This window comes from Semicossyphus pulcher, unplaced genomic scaffold (genome assembly GCF_022749685.1).
Source record: "Semicossyphus pulcher isolate SPU_LCO1_2020_fin unplaced genomic scaffold, fSemPul1.0.p SCAF_3, whole genome shotgun sequence".
In the NCBI taxonomy this organism is placed as follows: domain Eukaryota; kingdom Metazoa; phylum Chordata; class Actinopteri; order Labriformes; family Labridae; genus Semicossyphus; species Semicossyphus pulcher.
In genome coordinates, this window is record NW_027211704.1 from 21957779 (window position 1) to 21978719 (window position 20941).

Sequence of the window (20941 nt, forward strand, 5' to 3'; positions counted from 1 at the left end):
TGAATAATCTATAGACCCGGAAGTGGGGCGGTACTGCTGTTTTGCTGTCGAGTCACCTCTGTCAGGATGGAGGAAAACGAACTGCTATCATGCTGAACAACGACGGATCCCGACACCCGAGCATCATAAACCCGGATAGTTAGATATAAGTCATCGTTTGTTTAAACTACTGTATCGTTTCTACATAGCTTTGCCAAAATGATGGAAGAGATCGACCGGTTCCAAGTACCTCCAGTCAACGGAGAGACGCAGCCTTTGGTAAGAGAGGAAAGACGATAAACACATCGTATGCAAATAATTATATTGAGTTAAAATGTTAACATACGCGTCTCGTTTTTGTGAGTTTATCGTGATAGCTTTGTCACATGATCTGCGCGTGAGAGCTAACAGATAGCAATCTACAGCTTTAGCACGAGCTGGAGCTGTGGGATGGGTGTAGATTGATCTTCTGTAGATGAAAGGATAGCTGTCTATCCTTCCACTTAAACTGATTACATCAATACTACATGTGATGATATGCTGCTGAAAATAAGCATTTACTTTATTATATCGTAGTATTAAGACTGCGCAGTTGACTTGAACCCAGATTTTTTTTCTCTAAAATTCACGTCAGTATGCGCTTGTTTACATCATTAGCTGACACAGCCTACAGTTTTTACATTTCGTCATTTGGTGACGTGTTATTTGGCTCGGGACGGCTGTGTGAGCTATGATTGCGGTAATGGGAGTCCAAAACGACACGGCAAATTGCAACCCTGATGATGGCCAGCCAGAGCAGGCCCACAGTAACATCCTCCCTTCAATGATTTATCACAGTTTCAGACCTGCCAATAAAATGAGAATAGCTACGCTCCTATAGAAGCCAGTAAGCATCTGATCCACTGCTCTTATACTCTACATTTAATTCTGAGTCGACAATTCACTTTATTATTACCATGACTAAATCTAATTCACAGGCATTGTTCAAACAAAGCAGTCCCAAACAGCTGTCCCTCCCCTTTTTTAAGTGTTTGCCTTAGGGATTTAGGCAAAGGCAAAGCTCCGAGTTCTACTGATCATTAAAGTACCGCCAGCTTCCCCTGCCTTGATACCCCTAAGGCTAAACTCCAGCAGAAATCACAGTCACATACTTTCTACAGTACAGAAAGTCTCCTTTTTATGCAGCGGCAATTGCCTCACCTTATGAAGATTTGATTAGTCTGCTCTCATGTTTCAACCAGCCAGATTTCAGTGGAATTGAATTTATTATAAAAAAGATACTTGGATTGTAGCTGCAGTTTTTTTTTAAGGTCAACGGTGTCCTTAAAGTCTTACCACCACGTTATTATAACACTGTCTTTAAAATGCTACCTTATATCATTTGCAGTTGCAGCCTCTGAAAAGGTCCCTCATTTAGCATTTATAGCATACCTGATTGTGTCAGGATCGCAGTTACTGTGGCACACATGGCTGTGCATTTAAATGCTAATAACGTCATTGTGATTCCAAATCCGCATGAATGCACTTGGCACCTGCCTCATTGTTGAGAATGGATTTCACACAAATAAAGCCCCTTACATTGGATTTTGAGAGAATTGAATTACTGAGTTATTGTCTAGTATATGTTACATGTTTCGAGCTTTAGATTCAAACTTTGTAATTATTTTGTAATCAAGCCTCAATTGAATTTTTTTTAAAGAAACATGATACACCAATAACCCTTCTTTTACAACCTGGTGTGTTATTAAGCACAGGGACATCTTAGAGTGATTACTGTGTGCTAAATCTAATTATTACAGATTGCCTTGCAGCGCAATGAGATTGCAATAATGCGCACTTTACATTGTCATAATGATAGGATGCAACTGTTTTAATAGTCACCTGATGTATCAGTCGACATTACTATTGGCCAGCGGGAGGCCATGATGTATAATCCTACCAATCGCCTGGTGTCTGTGCAGTGTCAGCAACCTTGTGGCTCTTCATCATCACAGGCAGTAAAGGAGTCCCTCACAGGAGCACAGGCTGATGAAACTAAGAGGTCATTTCTTTTATATGTGTGTTTGTGTGTGTGTATGACACCACGAGTGAGTGCCTGTAGGTGTTTGTGAGTCCATGAAGGTCAGGGCCACTGGTCATGTCTGGCCGTGTTTTATGTTGATACATCAAAATCGAAGTGTCACCCATGATGTCATAGTTCAGCTCTTAATCATGTGTCAGTTGGTGTCACCACTAACATGTGATTATATGTATGATTCAAACGGTCTAGTAGACTTTGGCACACTTTGGCTAACTGTTGTGACTGTCTGTTTAGCAATGAAAGGTAATTACAAGGAATCAGATGCATATAAAAGCTTATTTTGTATTGGCTAAATGTTAGACTGTCAGATTTAAGAGTTGAATGTGTATTTTGGGCTTCTCGCTACTTGCTACCAGTAACTGCCTTCTGCTCAAGAAGTGGCAGTGGATTCTGTCACAGACAGCTTAATACTGACTCCCTTTCATTATTCCCTGCCACTGCTGCTGAAAAATTTCAAAGGGATTTACTTCACAGACTATATGACCCTACGTCGTCACGGCATCTTTCCGCAGAGGAAGAGAAATATGAAAACAAGAAAAAAAATCTGTCGGGTAAGCCTTAATGATCCAAGGGAAGGGGGCCTGTCACAGAACAGAAGAGCTCATGTTTGTGCGTGTTACAGTGGGGATACCTCATCTGTGTGCTGTGCCTTCACTGCTCCTACAGTACGCGTGTGCAGAATGTATTCACTGTTGCAGCTTTCGTTAATTATTCTAGCTAAGTGAACAATGCTTCATCACCAGATGAGGATGGGGCCATTGTATCCAATGAAGGTGTGTTCGGCCATATTGGACCCCTCAGCCCTGTCATTTATCGTTAGTTCTGGGGAAGGGAGGGAGGTTCTTTCACAATTAGATTGATTGCTGTTCTTGGCTGCACATTTAAAAGACATGTATACAATCTTGTTGTGCTTTGCGAGGCCGTTTTACCTCAGTTTTGTTGACAGCTTGTTTTAAAGCATGCTACATGGAGATTGATATGCAAAATAAGCATCTCACCGTCCCTGCTAAATACTCATGAATATTTCATATGGCCTCGTGAGATTGGATTAGCTCTATTGGTCTCATGAAACTGGCCTAAATTGTCGTAGCATTTCAAAATAAAGTCATAAAAATGTTTTGATGAAGAAGATTTAGGCTTATTTGTCAAACACTTTGATTATAGATTTCAAAGTATATTTAAACAAGAAGAAACTCGCTGTCTCAGTTTGAAGCAGCAATTTTCAACTATAACAATAATGCTCTAAGTTTCATCTCCAGTTATTTAATAGCTCTGAGGATCCTTTAAATAGAGCAGCCATTTCTCTGGAGAGAAACAGACTTATTGGGAGCCAAAGCTCCTGGTAGCCGTCGTCCATGTGGCCCGTGGAGTCCCTCGCAGTGCAACAAGGGGAGGCCTGTAGGATCAACATAATGTGGAGCTCTGTCAGCAGAGCAGGCCAAGCGCGGCCCAGCTCCCCTCTCTCTCTCAAACCGAGGGAAACCGAGGCTCCAACAGCAACCCCCTCTGTTCTCCCACGGCCTCCTCCCCATGCCATCACTGCTCGCACGTAAAAGAGACAGAGGCAGCGACATGGGCAGAACACTTGAGCCCATTGATGCTGCAAAGCAGGCAGCTATAGAAGCACATAGGCTTGGGAAATCTCGTTGGGGTATTGAACACAAGCAGGTCCTTTAAAAAAAGAGCAGATTTCCAGGGCTGTGCGAGCGTGGTGATAAATCAGTGGGTGGGTCTGTGTGCCTTCACGGTTTGATTGCTTGTGCCCAACTGGAAGTTTAGTACAAGTTTATTGGAGTTGTTTTTCTACCAAAAAGCTTTGGGTCTAAGTTTAATCCCTCTCAGAAACTGAATCTAACACCCCCGCAGTGACACTACTGGGATTATGAAAGTCTGTGAAGACACCAGCATCTGGGATATCACATCGAACTGTATTATGTCAGACTTTTTGAAATCAGCAATATCACTGTCCAAATAATCCAAATAATATTGCATTATGATAAAAACCTGTAGTTTACACCCTTTGCTGTTAGTGCTGTAAAATCAGGGCTAACATGCTCCGTGTTGTGCCTTTCCTTTTTCAGGACCCAGCAGCCTCGGCCGCCTCAGAGGCAGACCCCGACACCAAGGGAGAGACTGTGGCCATGAACTACAAGCCCTCACCCCTGCAAGTCCAAATAGGTATCACAACCAACACACTGCAAATCATCACATAACAGTTCATCTCCATTTACAGATTCTGTAGGCAGGGACGTGGATTTTAGGCTTCTGGTTTCCGTTTGTAGTCTGAGTAATATTGACCATTGACGTATCAGCAGGCGTATGCTGATGGGAGGCGTAATGACATCACGTCTCCCATCAGCAGTTATCTGGGCTTTAGCTTCTCATTTATCTCTATGAACAGACGTCTGCGTGCTAACAGCTAACAATCCGCTCTACATCAAAAATTCTACTTCAGACAAATTCCCTTGACACTGTGTCACCAAAGCCGGTCAGCATTCAGATTTCCTGACTTTCTCGAATGCATCAGAAATGATCTCTCAAACTCCATTCAACAAACAAGCATTTTAACACCTCTGCACTTAATGATATTGATGATGACATCGAGGATGTAGTCTATGCTGACTAGGATTTTCATGATGACGATGATGACTATACTGATCTTGTTGATGTTGCTGATTATTATTATTTAAAAAAACAAACAAAAAAAAGCAACAAAAAACGCCCTTCCACACTGCCTGTTGGCACCAGTGTCCGATCGCACTTGAAGCTGTTTTTTGGCACTTCGTTCCCTCCTGTCTTGATCGTTGCTTTTGTTGTCTTAACTCTCAGATGTACGTCGCTTTGGACACAAGCTTCTGCTAAATTAAATAACATTTTAAAAGTAGTTATTTTCCTCCTCTTGAGGACAGACCTGACAAAGCTTCATTTTTACTTTTTACTAATCTGCATCATGATGATATTATTTTGGCAAAGGTAAGACCCGTTAGTTTAAGTAAGTCACAAGAAAAACGGTTTCTTGTTCGGGCCAGAGTGCAGCCTCTGTAACTATTTACAGTGAAACGGAGACTCACCAGAGACAGATGAATGGATCTTGTCCAAGGGATTAATGAACCAAGAAATTACTGTGTTTATTGTGCAGACATATCTGGAGGGGCGAACTTTGCTTTACTTTTGATCTGAACACACGGTCGCTTCTCATGTTGTTCACTGGACTGTAAACAAAGCAGCGCATGGAAAAGGAAGTCTTGAGTGGAACTTTAGAGCTAATCGCTGGCAAAACTGGAATGCCCGACATGTTCACCGTTGACCCCAGATGGGTGCCGAGATTGTGTAACAGTAAGCAGGGAACAATAAAAGAGAAACACATGGAATATATTTAAAAGCCTTTAACACGTATGAATAATTAGTCTCTGTAATAGGTTACCAGTGTACAAGGTCGGATTAAGCACAGAGATTCTGTTCGACATCCATTCATCTCCTGTGCCATCTAATATTATCACTAGGAGTAAGAAAGAGAAGTTTTATTCCCCAGCATTGCAATTTATCTTCTGTCGGAGGTGTCACAACATTTCTGAGCTGCGTCTGTTATTGTACCGCCACAACACTGTGGAAGCTTTTGTCACACTCAGGATTCCTCATCATTATTTGGTCCTAAGAGCTCTCCTCCAAAACTCTCTCATATTGTAACCTGAACTCTCAAAAATGTTGTTTCTTCCTGCCAAACACAAACGTACCCTATTGTTATGAACTCTAATGCCAAATATAGCTCCTCTACAGAATTTGCCATTCAACGCTACATTTATAGTTCTTGTCTATATGTATGTATGTGTATGCTAATGAAGGTGAACTGACTCAGTGCTGAGATAATATAAAGCCTGTTTTTGTGTAAATCATATTTTGGTCATATGATGGTCGTGAAGTTCCTTAATGTATTTACTGATGACCTCACATCCTTTGGTTGCCCAGAGAAACAGAGGGACCTTGCCAGGAAGGGATCAGTGAAAAATGGCACAGTGGGAAGTCCTGTCAATCAACAACCCAAGAAGAATGCCAGGACAAGGTAACAGCTTCCACTGCTCGTTTTCCCCTTAGTTATATTGACCAACTCCAACACACATCTCTAGCAGTGTGGTTTGTACGCTCTGCTCCACATTCAAAGCAAAATACTACAACCAAGCAAAATGTACAACACGTCCTGCTCCTAAAGGAGTTATCGCTTTCAGACTTCCTAATGTTACAACGAACACACACAACAATGCTGTTTAGAGAAGGGGAAACGGAAGAGTCAGAGCACTGAGCATAAACCCAGTGCATCTGACAGTATTGACAACTGGCTCATCTGTCTAATCCCACTCCCTGGTGGATTAGTGGAAATGTAAGAGAGAGGCGACCGCCTGCTCTGGACCCCGAGCCTCCGTGGGGGAAAGATAATCTGGGAACGCCTGCGGTCTGAAGGCTAAAGATTAGCCCCAATTTTGGGGTCTTTGTGGCCTGTAAGAGGGACGCCATACTGGGACAAATATCCTGTTTGGCGTGAAGCTGTTTTACAATACACTCATGATTTAAAAGAGATGGAAGTATTTTTGTGGTTGATTCAGCAAAGATCCTTTTTAATATGTTGTGTTGAATGCTTGTTTTCTGTGCTCATCGCCCAGGTTGGTGGTGCCAAACAAAGGCTACTCCTCTTTAGACCAGAGTCCTGATGAGAAGCCCCTGGTAGCACTGGACACTGACAGGTATGTACACTAAAGACACAAACTTGTACAATCTGACCTAAGAGGCAAAACTGTCTATGTTGTAGTTTTGTAGGTCACTGTGTTATGACGGTACATTAAAGGGCGACTTGAGAGTGTTCTTAACAGAAGGGATCCTAAAAAAGCCTCTCCCTGGGTGCAGGATTAGAGCGTAGCGGGGTGAGGATTTGGACAGGGAAAAGCGGCTCAGAGGGAGTGCTCGCCTGCACCCTGCAGATGAGTCCCACTCTTTGTGCCCGCTGTCCGCTGCTACATGAGGGAAACCATCTCATGTCAACTGAGCACTCTGGAAGCCAACCAAGCTTATATCATCATGTATTGCATCATACACACAGAGTCCGACCAGCCCTCTGACTCACAGACACACAGGACACCCGTTTGTTTATTGTCCACATTTTAGACTCTTGTGCTCGGCCTTTACACAATTGCTCTGTTCTGTTTAGCGAACAGTGTATGAAAGAAAGCGTACTCGTTTGGGGGAAATTCCCAATTCAGATTAGAATTAGCATGGTGTTGCTACTTCTTAAAGTAAGTTGTGAGGATCCTGAGTGTTTTGATACTTATGCGCCTGTTCAATCAATGTCCTTATGAATGAAACACTGCAGCAGATTGTCTCTGTGGATTAAATATTAAATCGGTGACTTAGGAATGTAGATCACCACATCTGCCAGTTCAAATGAGATACAACTGTATAACTACTATATGCAAAACATTCAGGGGCAAAATGGTCTCTACCTGGTTCTGGAGGCATCACAAACTGCTCGAGAGCAGGGGAGCTGGACCCCAATGCAGCCACAGGAAGGTAGATAAAAGAGCAAAAATAAAAGATGTCTAATGACAACAGAAAAAGCTTACAATATGTATGGCAGGCAGGAAGGAGAATATAACAGATCCAGGGAAAAATGAGAACAAGCAGGCGAGGGATGAGCAACATGGAAAACAACTACATTCAATGAACTGGCAGAGAACAAAGAAAACTGGCTGGCTATATGCTGTGGAGATAACGAAGGAAATACAGGTGTGTGAGTAAGAGAGTGTGGGCTGAACAGGTGAAACTAATGAGGGCGGGGCAGACAATCAAACTGGAGGGAAACACACAAAGACGGGAAGTGAAACAAGACATGGGGCAAGAGCTTCAAAATAAAACAGGAAATACTAAAAACCAAACAAAGACGGTGACAGGAGGAGATTTTCTGGTGTGTTCACGATTTAACTTGAAACAACATGGACTTTACAAGGATATACTATGTTGTGTTTTATTGCTCAAAACTAATCTAGGTCACTCTGTGTGTACAGCAACTAATGGCTACAATGTAATACAATATCACACAGTACATGTGAGCAAAATTTGATATGCAATACTTGAATACATAAAGAGTTTCTTGCCATCAACACAATATGAATTTCTTCAACTTTGCAAGTCAGGTACCAGCATTTTCTCCTACTTTCCCGGTTGTTATTCATACTCAAGGGGGCGTTAATGCGAACTTGAACTAATTTTTGGGAATTTTTCTCCACATAAATGCAGGATAAGAAGAACAGACCTTACATGGTTGTATTATGGGAAATGTAGAATCAGTTTTGTTTTACTTGGTTCTTACCAATGGCTGTATATAAAGATGGACGACGCATCTTCATCTACTCTCATCGTACAAAGTTGATAGGCGCTGTCATCTTGCGCTGATGACGTCATTGAAGCCAGAGCTGCGCAGAAGAGATCGGCCACCGTAGCCACTTCCTCTAACCAAAACACACTCTTAAATTAACGGGAAAAAACGGCAAAGATCCCGCACGTCGGCGTATTTAACAGCAGAACAGCTTCTTGTGTTGGTCTGAAGCAGACGTTCACAGATATGAAAACTTCGATGACTGTAGTGATTGTTTTAGTTGCGTTTCCTCTCCCCGTTCCTCCTCCACTCTGCTAATCTAGAACAGATCGGCAGCAGGAACCGTATTTGTCAACAGAGCTGTCAATCATCATTTTTACAGCATCAATTAACTACCTAAAACATATGTAAATCAGCATGATAAGAACTAACTATACTGACAGAAACCATGTTTGAGAAAAATGTATTTGGCGTGTATTTTGATTTTATAGTTTGACTCATGTCCCATCTGTTAACATGGAGGAGGCGGGCTTTATGACCTATACTGCAGCCAGTCAGCAGGGGGCGATAGAGATGTTTAGGCTTCACTTTTAGGGAGCTGTCATGTCGCCCTTTTTATACAGTCTATGGTCCTTACTGGGTCTTAAAATCAGGATGTGTGAACCTCTGCCGCTTTATTTAAACATTATTTTAAATAAAGTACTAATTCTTTTGAGACGCTGGTGTCTAACTGCCAATATCTCCTTGTCTTTCAGCGATGATGACTTCGACATGTCCAGATACTCCTCATCAGGATACTCCTCAGCCGAGGTGAGATGTCTGAGGGACCAGGTATCTATAAACACGTTATACTGTTTCACTGCGTCATTTGGTGAACCCACAAACATCAAATCCTGATCACCCAGTTCCATTGTCCCATCACCCACACCAGGTATCTGTGCACCCATTGAAAATCTGTACACTGTGGCTCCTCCAGGAATTCATGGTGACACCTCTCTGTATTGAATGACCCATAAACCTCATCCACAGTCCTGTTCATTTCTCCCCCCTAGAGTAGAATATACCCCACTGTTCTCTCTGTTGCTGTTTTTTTTATATAACGATATTTTTACAATCAACTTAACTAACGAGGTCGTTTGCTAACACTGTGTATCCTCTCCTCTCCTCCTGCAGCAGATCAACCAGGACCTGAACATCCAGCTCCTGAAGGACGGCTACCGGCTCGATGAGATCCCAGATGACGAGGACCTGGATCTGATCCCCCCCAAGGCAGTCAACCCCACCTGCATGTGCTGCCAGGCTGCTCCCTCCACAGCCTGTCAAATCCAGTAGCAGCATCCCCCCCCTCCCCGCCAAAATAAATCTCCTTCCTGCCACCTGCGCTGAGGCCAACTACTGACCAGAGCGGCTGCACGGAGGAAAAACTCAGCTGGCTATGGCACAAAGGGAAAACGAGGGTTTCTAGATGCTAAAATAAGAAATAGGTCAAGAGTTGAGAAAAGAGTAAATATGTACAGCGTCTGTGCACGTTCCTCCTATGGTAGGACCTGTGCATCTTACTTCTGCATGGTTGGATCGGCGAGGACTCGACTGATGGCGAAAACTTACCTCGGAAGGAAAACATGTTACTTTTGCTCCTCTTTTGGTTCGACTTCCATCTCATGCTTGTAGATATTTTGGCTTACAAGGACCTTATAAGGATTGTGTGGAACAACAGAAATGGGACAACAGAAACTCAACCAATTGGTGACATTACTGCGAACGTGACTCGTCCATAATGCTCAGATTACACGGATGGGAGGAGATGGGAAGTTTTGTTGCGGCCATTTTATTTCTCTTTCCTTTCAGCCGGTCTGCTTCGTCTTCCTGTGTAAATGTGTCAAACATGGAAATAACTTGTGTGTGTATGTGTGTGTCTAAATATGTCCAGGAAAGTAGTGCTAAAATATCAAGCTGCTGATGAAACACTAATGCTTACACTAAGATATCAATTCCATTTTTTTTGTAGTTTGTCTGTCACACCGAGGCTGTACTGCTTAATCGTTTTACATTCGGTTAAAAGAAGCTAAAACACAAATAGTTTTGCATGTTGCCTGTCCGTATGAGCAGCCTGTGCAGATAACTGATTAGTTTTTATTTAGACTTTAACACATCCTTGTGCCGTTGAGACATTATGTGAGGCGTGCTTCTGAAAAACAACTTAGTAATACTTAAGTTCACCTACTGTAACATCACTACATATTGAGACACGGTTATTAGGACTGATGGCAGAACAGCTCGTGAGTTAGTGTGTACTTCCTTTGTGTTTGTCCATGTTAACCCTGACATGTGTGGATGTTAACGAGGGTCATAAAGGCTGTCATCACCAGGGAATGTGGGTACAAAATATTTAATAAGGGAAAAGATGAATTTGTCAAAAGAATTTGTTCAAATATATAAAACATTGTGAAATTTAGTCAAGCCTGTTCTGAGGAGTGTCTATAAAGTGATTCCATATCGCCTGGATGGGAATGAAATGGGATTTTTCTTATGTTGCAAATCTAGGAACGTTTATAATGATCTCCTTTTTTTTTAAGTTTTGTTGTCTGTGTTTGTTTTGTATTGTTGTACATTTGCTTTTTATTAGTGTCTGATTTGGGGACAAGAACTGTATATGTAGCACCGGACACAGCTGTGTATTGTCGACGTGTTATGCCAATGGATGTGCAAAAGGAAGTAGTCCTGGTACTGTTTAGTTTTCATGTTTACATCACTCTAAAGACATCTCCGGAGCGCTTCAGGCATCAGCTATTTTCTAGTACATTGATCAAAGTCACTTGCATGTAAATCTGCTTTGATAAAAATGACAGTGGAAGTAGGGGCTTGGTTTGACTCAAAAACACAGTAACAATGTAAAACCTCCTGGTTGTGCCCAGTTTGACTAGTTTGACACCTGATTTAGTCTCTAAAACAACTTTATAATCAAAGTTATAATCTCGAAGATTTCAGTTGCATTCTCTTTGGCGACGGTCGCTTTCCTTTGAAGACTGTTTGCCTTCATCTGAGTGTCGAATTTGTTTCTTATTCTTTGGATTTTCACTTATTTTTGAAGTTGTATCTGCAGTCATCGATCTTTTCTTTGTTTGTTCAGCCATAGTAGATTACTGTTTACTCAAAACACTTGTAGAGAGCGGAAAAGCAGCCGCTTAGCTCCGCCTACCCTCTCTGGCAGACCAACCACTGCTGGGATATGGAAAACGCGTCAGTAACTGGGCGCCGCTTGGGATTTTTTCTGCAAATGTCGCCACAGACACCCAGTCTGTAGTAATACTATACTGCAATTCTAAAGGCTCAGTCACCATTGCGTTACCTCATCCGGCGATAGATAGTGACTTAACAGACATTTATTTACATGAAAATCTTCGAGATGATAACTTTAAACCTAGAGAAACTCTTTAGCATCTTGTGGGAAATCTACCTGGTAATACTACTACAGTTCTGAGTTTGTGTGCGCTTCACACTGTGGTGTAAGTTATTCTCGAAACATTCTGTTGACTCGCGTACAAGGGATTTGAGATCAGGATGTGAAGTTACCTCTGGAATACTGTGTGCATCCACTGTAAAGAATCTTACTGTCTTCGTGGGTATATTGCAGTGTGTTAGGGACACATTAGTCTGTCATAACTGATGTCTGCTGATTTTATTTGCACATTTAAGACTTGGATGTTTGGATTTTTATCAATATTGAGACAAAAACCCCTTGAAAGTAATTCACTGAATACGAGAAAGGAAGACATGCATCTGCTCTGAATATTACTATATGAGGAGATTACATAGAACTAAATTCTGTCTGTCACCTGTACGAGGTTATCTCCTTTCTATACCTAATACAGCCTCAATGTTTCTATAGCATTATAGGTACAAAAGTAAGCAAGCTTAAAAAGAGAATTTGAATATAAGGTGCAATAGCTGTGTGTACAGTTAACACTGAGGGACTGAATGTGGTGCTGGTTTGGTTTTAACACCCTCCTAATAGATTACTGTTGTTTTCTTTTAAGTGCACTACTTTTGGCCAGTGCCGTCTCACACGGGGAATCTGAAGTAATGCATTGTAACAGAAGCTATTTATTTGCAGTTGTGTGTTTTTTAATTTATTTTTTTAAAGAACGGGAAATAATTCACACACAGACAGATGCTCTCTTTTTTGTTTATGTCAGGTGCTTATTATGATGATTGTGAACTGGTTCCATTTAGATTTTAACAGTGTTAAAGTTCTGTGTATAGTGCAACATATCGGAAAATAAATACTAGATATCTGAAGCTTTGGTGTGCCGTGTGTTTTGTGTTGTTTGAATGAGAGTGACATTTCAGGGAGGGATGAATAGATTGATAAATGGATATAGGAGTAGTGAGGGTGAGGTGATGGGGGGTTGGGTGCTTGTGATTAGCTTCGAGTTGATCCCTTGGGAGCAGATGGTCGATGGTGGCTTACCTACAGGAGACGCCTCGAGTCCCAGGAACTAGTTTGTGACCACGCTGCATGTAGAGGAGGACGTAGTTGGAAGACAGGACTGCTGGGAGACAGGTGAGAGACATTTCTGTGACCAAAACTATGCCAGTAGGATATAGTCGTCTTCATGGTTATAGGAAATATTATGTTAAAGTACATCCTCCTGGAAGTCCTGGTTAGTTTGGGCTATGTTAGCACATGGCAAGCTGGACAATCCATCTATCTCTGTCTTATAGGATCCCTAATAGAATCTAGTATTGTATAAAGCGTTTCAGTAACACAAGCCTTCCCTCTTAGATTGACACTATAACAGATACCAGGTCAGGACGTGACAGCATGTCGCTGAGAGGCCTGAGTGTAGCTGCTGCTCTGCTGCTGCTGCTCTGCGTTCAGCGTCTGCACGGCTCGGCTCTTCCTGCCGTGTCCTCCTACGAGTTCACAGCGTACAGGATGCAGCAGTACAACCTGGCACAACAGAAGCATGGTATGTTCAGAGAATAACACCTCACCTGCAGTGCTGGGGAGTAATCATGTACACTAACGCAAGCTTTGTACTGCAGTTTAGAGCATTGCACTTTTATGCTACTTTATCTACAACGTTTTGAAGCATTAATTATACTTTTTTTTCTCCACTACAGCTACCTGACTACCTGATTTATACTACCAGTATTTCCTAGCTTTTTTAACTTGTGACCCATTCTAAGAAAAGAAACGGCCCCTTGTCATATTTTAGATGTCGACGGTTTGTTAAAGAAACTTCGAAACTTCTAAGCGGTTAAGGCCCAAGAGATAAAATAATTCCCCAAAAGACTTGGAGAAAGTCAAACAAATAAATTCAAATTTGTTGCATAGAACTTAGTTTTTACTTCCTTTTTACCGCATTTATCATCTCCCACAAATGCGATTTATCACGTTAACAATGTATTAATATATTGATGTACTCTCTATTACTAAGCAGAAGAACATGTGATGATCATTGTTGAGTTTGTGTTCATTTCCCCATGTCTTCTTTTTGTGTGCTGAGGATGCCGTGGAGCCATTGTGGTGGCGGAGGCTCGCTCAGCAGACGAGCCGGTGCTGACCCGCCGCTGCGTCATCATGAAGGTGATGGACTTCACCACGGAAAAATTCCTCGATGCTCAGAGGCAAAACGCTGCAGCTGTACTGCTCCTGCTGCCCAAAAATATCTCCAGCGTCCCCCATGAAACTGTACAGGTAACAAGTCATCCAGAAAAACACTTTTGCGCTTAAGGAAATGCCGTAAGCCACTAGGAAATGAAAGCATCTTTTTTATTATGAAAATATATCTTATGTCTTTGTGCTGCTGGATATCAGCTGAGAGGTGCTGCTTCCTGGTCCCCCTTAATGATTTGCGCTCTGTGAAACAGTTCTACCTTTTCACAGAACATAATACGATAGCTGTCCACCGATCAGCCATAACATTATGACCACCTGCCTAATATTGTGTAGGGCCCACTTTGCCACCATAAGAGCCCTGACTCGTCGAGGCATGGACTCCACTAGACCTCTGAAGGTGTGCTGAGGTATCCGGCACCAAGACGTGAGCAGCAGATCCTTTAAGTCCTGTAAGTTGCGAGGTGGGGCCTCCATGGATCGGACGTGTTTGTCCAGCACGTCCAACAGAGGCTCAATTGGATTGAGATCTGGAGAATTTGGAGGCCAAGTCAACTCCTTGAACTCGTGTTCCTCATACAATCCCTGAATCATGTTTGCAGTGTGGCAGGGCGCGTTGTCCTGCTGAAAGAGGCCACTGCCATTAGGGAATACCGTTTCCATGAAGGATGTACTTGGTCTGCAACAATGTTTAGGTCGGTGGTACATGTCAAAGTAACATCCACATAAAGGGCAGGACCCAAGGTTTCCCAGCAGAACTTTGCCCAAAGCATCACACTGCCTCCGCCAGCTTGCCTTCTTCACATAGTGCATCCTGGTGACGTCTTCCCCAGGTAAGCGACACACATGCGCCCGGCCATCCACATGATGTAAAAGAAAACATGATTCACCAGACCAAGCCGCCTTCTTCCATTGCTCCGTGGTCCAGCTCTGATGCTCACTAGGTGCTTTCGGGGGTCAGCATAGGCACCCTGACCAGCCCCATACGCAACAAACTGCGATGCTCGGTGTGTTCTGACACCTCTCTATCAGAACCAGCAGTAACTTTTTCAGCAATTTGAGCTACAGTAGCTCTTCTGTTGGATCGGACCACACGACCAGCATTTCGCTCCTTATGCGCATCAAGTAACCTTTGCAGCCCACGACCCTGTGGTCGGTTCACAGATTTTCCTTCCTTGGACCACTTTTGGTAGGTCCTGACCACTGCAGACCGGGAACACCCCACCGGAACTGCAGTTTTGGAGATGCTCTGACCCAGCCATCTATCCATCACAATTTGGCCCTTGTCAAAGTCACTCACATCCTTAAGCTTGGCCATTTTTCCTGCTTCCAACACAGTTGTCATAATGTTAGGCCTGATTGGTGTATGTGTTAAAAGAGAATTGATTCAACACTCCCTCTTCCCCCTCAGTCCTTCATGATGAGTGAGAGTGCCGTCCTGCTGAAGGAGACCATCATGCCCGTGTATGTGGCGCCTGAGGATGAGCAGCTGCTTTATATGTATGAGGAGGTCAAGCAGGCCGCAGCCACCCGCACCTCATCTGTATTCATCAGAGGTGAGAGCTGCAGGAGGATTATAAAACTATTATAATAAACAAACTTGAGAAAAGAAACAGTACAGCATGTTTAGACTGAAATTTCTATGTTTTTATGTGGCAGTCCTTCGCAGTATGGTCACCGCCACAGCTTTTCAGATCCTGGTCAGCAACAACGTCGCTATTAAGCCAGTTACTGACAACGCCATAGTCACACTGGAGGTGAGTATGAAGATTTTCTAACCAGAACAGTGAATTGAAAAATCTTGGTGTGATTCGGTCCTCATTTCTGCCCTGTATAACTGCTGATGTTTTCTTCAGGGTGTCCTTCCTGGAGCAGGGGAGGATCCGCCCACTATCGTCATCACTGCACACTATGATTCCTATGGGCTGGCACCAGTGAGTCTAACCCTGTTGTATCTTCGAATCAATACACCTCATGCTAATTAATACGTAAGCACTTAAGCACTGCATCTGAACAGTGTGTGTTTCTGTGTGTAACTCAGTGGTTGTCGTATGGAGCAGACTCTAATGGCAGTGGGGTCACCATCCTGCTGGAGTTGGTACGTCTCTTCCAGAAGCTTTACAGCAGCTCAAGCACCCGACCACCGTAAGTTACTATTAGCGATGGAAGAAATATTCAGAGCTTTTACTTAAATAAAAGCAACAAAAGCACAATTTAGAAATACCCTGCAATTCCTGCAATTGTAATTTTACTTCAGTCAAGTACAAAAGCATTAAGGTAACCATAAGTAAAAGAAGTCATCATGCAGAATGGCTCCATTCATAGTTATTTATACAACAGTTAGTTCCGACCAAGTAATCTGATTGGATAAGAGGCATCCATGAGTGCTGATATAGAGTACAACATTAGGCCAGTCTTAATTTTGCTTAATTTACCTAATTTTAAGCCAAAACAATTAGGCACCTTACCCCCAGGCTAACTCAGCTCTAAGACCCATGTTACCATGGTAATAATCAGTGACACCTGCTGACCAGTAGCACCAAATTTTGAACAGTTTTGATGGTCCTTTCAACGGTCAGATTAACACTGTTGCTGCAATTGTTTTTCCGTATCAGGTTTCTTTTGTTGTTACACTCTTCGCTGAATTTTCCAAGTAAAATGCCCCCCTGAGAGTGTTGAATTCTTCCAATAGGCATTTTCTGCTGAGGTAAAGGGACTTGAGCAGTTAGATGTGGTTACTCAGTCGGACATTTTTTTTTGTTCTAAAAAAAAGTCTTCATTTACCCAGATTTCAATGTATCATAGTCCTGCTTAAGATAGTTAGTTATATGTATTGTTATATCTAAGCCATAGTCAAAGTCTATATTTGTGAAACTGGCCCCTGTAGACACAGAGAGCAGGAGAATGTTTGGGTTGCTTGGCAACAAAACTCCAGTTTCAGTTAAATTGTGGGACTAGTTAGTTTGTGGTACTACTATTTGCCGCTTGTATAAAAGCAATATCACACGATGTCGTGATGTTGTACTGAATATCATCACGGCTGTGATTATCTACAACCAAATCACAGCCGTGATGATATTCAGCACAACATCACTGCCGCTCATGTGATATTGCTTAACTACATGATATAATGTGTATATCATTTAAATGTTTCTTTGTGCTAGTGTGGAGCTTACTTTGATCACTTTATGTACAGCTGGGTAGCTTGTGAGTTTCCCTCTGGTGGTCTTATAAGTTAAATCTAATGTCAACCTAGAATGGTCATCTTATTTTTTATTATATTTTGTAATATTTTCCTGACTTTATAAAGTGGCTAAAGTGGTCACATTTTGAAGGGGAGTAAAAGTATCTAAAAGGGTTTAGTTATTTTTTTCACCACTGGTCACAGTTCCCCTGTGGAGTGACCTTTCAACATACCCCAACACATGCTACTTGTATGTATCCAAAGGACCAGGTAATGCTTATATTGCAAGCACGCAAAGCTACTTGAAATTACATTTATATTAACAGTGAAGAATATAAAAGTCAGAAAAGTAACAATGCAAACTACAAAATAAATCATCGTAATCATTAACTATCATTATCTGAAAATCTTGCTTCCATTATTCGCACCTAGTATTTGGTCCATTTTGGATAAAAAACAGTGTTTGACCATTTTCATATTTCCTTGTCTTTTAGATATCATTTAATGTTCTCTTTAACTGGAGGAGGAAAATACAATTTCCTCGGCACAAAGAGATGGATTGAGGAGAATCTGGACCATGCTGGTGAGTGTGGGCTTTTATCAAACATGTGGAAAGTAGTGCCACAGCTCTCACGTGTCTAAACAGGACAACACCCAGACTGACTTCGTCATCCCAACTCTCTCTCTCTCCAGAGTCCAGCCTGCTCCATGACAATGTAGCATTTGTTCTGTGTTTGGACACACTTGCCAACAGTGATGAACTGTTCATGCACGTGTCCCGCCCTCCTAAACCCGACACTCCCATGCACGCTTTCATTCAACAGCTGGAGGAGGTAACAAGCTTTCCCGATCAGTCCAAAATACAGGCCTTTTTCTCAGTCTCTATGACCTTCAATTTTGACCCCTCCTCCAGGTGGTGTCCTCCAGATTTCCCTGGGTGAAGGTGGGATTGGTCCACAAGAAGATCAATCTTGTGGAGTCAACAGTGGCCTGGGAGCACGAGCGCTACAGCCTGCGCAGGATACCGAGCTTCACTCTGTCTCACCTGGAGGACCCCAAATCTGAGCTCAGAGGCTCCATGCTGGACACGATGTAGGCTCTAAATTCTTGTCGTATTATTACAACTACTGAATGTTTCTTTTTCACTATGAAATTATATGAAAAGACATAAACAGATACATATTAGGTGGCTGTGTTTATTCTCACAGATCACAAGTGGACTTCAGGAAACTTAAGCGTAATGGCGTCATCATAGCGGAAGCTCTGGCACGCTACATGTACAATCTCTCTGATAAGGTGAGCACATGCATGACAACAGAGTGACCAAATCCTCCAGTTCATCTTAAGTATAATGTGGGATTAACCTCTTATATCTTCCTCAAGGGTTCTCCAAAAGATATTCAGCTTTTTAAGGGCCAGATGGTAAGTTTCTGCTTATTCTGGTCAATATGCAAAGACGAGTGCTGACCTCTGGTGGTGGTTAATAGGTACTGCGTGTGAGTGTTCTCAAAGGCTGGGTCTCACCAAATTGGCTCTTTCATTGCTAAAAATGTAAACTCCTTGACATGTATTTTTTTCTACTTCATGTGATGCCACATAACACATTTCCCTACATTTTCTCTGTGTGAATTACCTGACGCAGGACTTTCACGACGGCCGTATCTCCAACCTGATGTCCGTCCTGACCTCCGTCCCCCGTGCCACCCAGCTGCTGGATAAGGAGCCGGGTCACATGGTTCTTGTCAACTCACTGGAGCACGAGTTCAAACATTACCTGCAGCAAGTTCACAGACACACCTTCCGACAGGACAAGAGGTAACATGCATTTGTAGAGGAAAACTTACACTGAGTTAGGCTGTAGGAACAAACACAACAAAATCACAGAGCTGATAACTGTATCTCTTTAAACAGGGACCCTGACATTACCTTTTATGATCAGATGAACCAGCCAATAACGATGTACAGGTGAATATATACGCTTAATGGCGTTTTGTGCTTGTTTTAATTTATATAAGACTCTTGGACACTGATGCACTTTTTCCCTCCAGAGTGAAGCCTGCAGCCTTTGATCTCTTCCTCGGCGGCTGCATCGCGGCCTACTTGGGGATTGTTTACTATGCTATTCAGGTTTGTATGTTGCCTTATTCTTTCAAAGCACGGGCAGACAGATGGATTCAACTTGAGGTATCATGTCTGTTTTCTTGTCTGTTTTCTTGCAGAACTTTGGGTTTTTCTACACGAAGCTCAAAGCAGCAGTGAAGTCCAAGCACCAGTAAATAACACTGTGAGTATTGTGAGACTGTGACAAGGGCTTTGAAGTCTGTTGGACCTCTGCTTTGCTGGCAGACCATGAAAGCAACGCGACAAGAATGTTTCTTTCTGTCTCTTTTGTACCGTTAGTTATACATATATTCCCTGTGCTGTAAACAGTTTCTTATACGAACATGCTGGAATATGTTGTTTCAAGGAGATGTAACATGAAAACAATAAATAAAGGAGGAGGAGGAGGAGTTCTGGATTTGTATGCATCAAAGTGTACAGAAAAAAGGGGGACACAATCTGGAGATGGGATTTGATTTGAGCCCCCGTGAAGGACATTCCTGCTCCTGCCACATCATTATTTTGATTCCCCGTGTCCTCTGCTCTGCATCTGTTGACATGGATTTGACTGAGCTTAACATGGCTGTCAAACAAGGCCCCGGCACTGCGGCGAGATGAGCAGCCAGTTCCTGTCACAGATAACTCAGAGAGAGCAGTGGAGACACAAAGGCACCCTACAGCGCTTGGTGAATTATTGATGCTTGTGTGGCATGCTGACAGTGAATAGAGGTGACCCTGGGTGTTGCTGCTGCTGGGAGATTCTTAGAAATCTCATCACTCCCCTAGTTTTGATGCAGTCCTGCAGATCTGATAAGCCTGATTCTGTTTTAACTATAAAGCTTCTAAACAGCTGTGGGGCTGAGAGTCTGTAGAGATCAGTGCTGGATAGTTTGTGAGGGCCCCCGTGGAGAGAAGTAGGTCATGGACAGTGACCCCAGGTATGTAGTGTCTCTGCAGGGGGCCTGGGGCTTAGAGGGATTAGCGGACGAGTGCTCAGGTAGCACAAAGAGCGGTTCTGCTTCAGCAAGGATGCTCTTAACCTGTTACTACTTCTTACATAGTAGATACAGCACAATAGCTATAAGTTAAACCTATATGTTCTATGATCTATCAGTTCAATGTCTTGGATCAGAGCAGGATTTAAAGCTCCTGATGCATGCACAAGAGAAAATGTAAGATGCAATAAATAAAAATCTGAAAGAGTAACAAATACCAGCAGAATAAGTAGCATGCACAACCCAACAACCATTTTATGTAGAAAAATGTGGAAAAAAGAGACATATTAGGCAATTTTAAAAGGGAAAAAAGTGCAAGAGCAACAGTACGGGGGGAGAGGGGAGGAGCCAGCAGGTGACAGGGGAGGAGAAGGATGCTCATGACTTTCAGGCGGACAGAAGCAAAGCAGTGGAAATAAGAAAGACAATAAGTGAAGATGGCTCCCCAGCTCTACCTCACGATGTACAAAGAGCAGTTTGCGTCTCCAGGCAGAACCAAACGAGAACAGCTTCGACCCACCTCGGCCCACCGCAGGAACAACCCTCAGCCCCGGCCGGTAAGAGACACAGATGCTGACTGTCTGAGAGGTTTAATATGACAGAGTGATTTTTTTATGAT

General features: G+C 42.7%; 2 protein-coding genes across 3 annotated transcripts; both read left to right on the top strand.

Annotated features, from left to right (window-relative positions):
- Positions 1 to 30: 30 nt before the first annotated feature.
- fam219aa (family with sequence similarity 219 member Aa) lies at positions 31 to 12719 on the top strand. Of its 2 annotated transcripts, none has more exons than XM_069677751.1 (6): positions 31 to 258; positions 4141 to 4237; positions 6026 to 6119; positions 6715 to 6795; positions 9176 to 9251; positions 9594 to 12719. In XM_069677751.1, the coding sequence occupies exons 1-6, from the start codon at positions 199 to 201 to the stop codon at positions 9750 to 9752; spliced, it is 567 nt and encodes a 188-aa protein (XP_069533852.1). In that variant the 5' UTR covers positions 31 to 198; the 3' UTR covers positions 9753 to 12719. The 2 variants fall into 2 exon arrangements, with proteins under 2 accessions (XP_069533852.1, XP_069533853.1); XM_069677752.1 differs by having other exon boundaries at positions 9176 to 9230.
- Positions 12720 to 13245: 526 nt separating this feature from the next.
- LOC138605472 (BOS complex subunit ncln) lies at positions 13246 to 19503 on the top strand. The gene is made up of 15 exons (XM_069677750.1): positions 13246 to 13393; positions 13934 to 14124; positions 15455 to 15599; positions 15703 to 15800; positions 15900 to 15977; positions 16085 to 16188; positions 17722 to 17810; positions 17921 to 18060; positions 18141 to 18319; positions 18436 to 18523; positions 18611 to 18649; positions 18870 to 19042; positions 19139 to 19192; positions 19276 to 19354; positions 19447 to 19503. The coding sequence occupies exons 1-15, from the start codon at positions 13246 to 13248 to the stop codon at positions 19501 to 19503; spliced, it is 1662 nt and encodes a 553-aa protein (XP_069533851.1).
- Positions 19504 to 20941: the final 1438 nt, after the last annotated feature.

Excerpts from the sequence above, each read along its gene's own strand:
- LOC138605472 (XM_069677750.1), top strand. The coding sequence starts at position 13,246 with ATGTCGCTGAGAGGCCTGAGTGTAGCTGCTGCTCTGCTGCTGCTGCTC. Across the intron at positions 14,125-15,454 it reads TCCCCCATGAAACTGTACAG|TCCTTCATGATGAGTGAGAG; the intron begins GTAACAAGTCAT and ends CTTCCCCCTCAG. Across the intron at positions 19,043-19,138 it reads ACCTTCCGACAGGACAAGAG|GGACCCTGACATTACCTTTT; the intron begins GTAACATGCATT and ends CTCTTTAAACAG.
- fam219aa (XM_069677751.1), top strand. The coding sequence starts at position 199 with ATGATGGAAGAGATCGACCGGTTCCAAGTACCTCCAGTCAACGGAGAG. Across the intron at positions 4,238-6,025 it reads ACCCCTGCAAGTCCAAATAG|AGAAACAGAGGGACCTTGCC; the intron begins GTATCACAACCA and ends TTGGTTGCCCAG. Across the intron at positions 9,252-9,593 it reads TGAGATGTCTGAGGGACCAG|CAGATCAACCAGGACCTGAA; the intron begins GTATCTATAAAC and ends CTCCTCCTGCAG.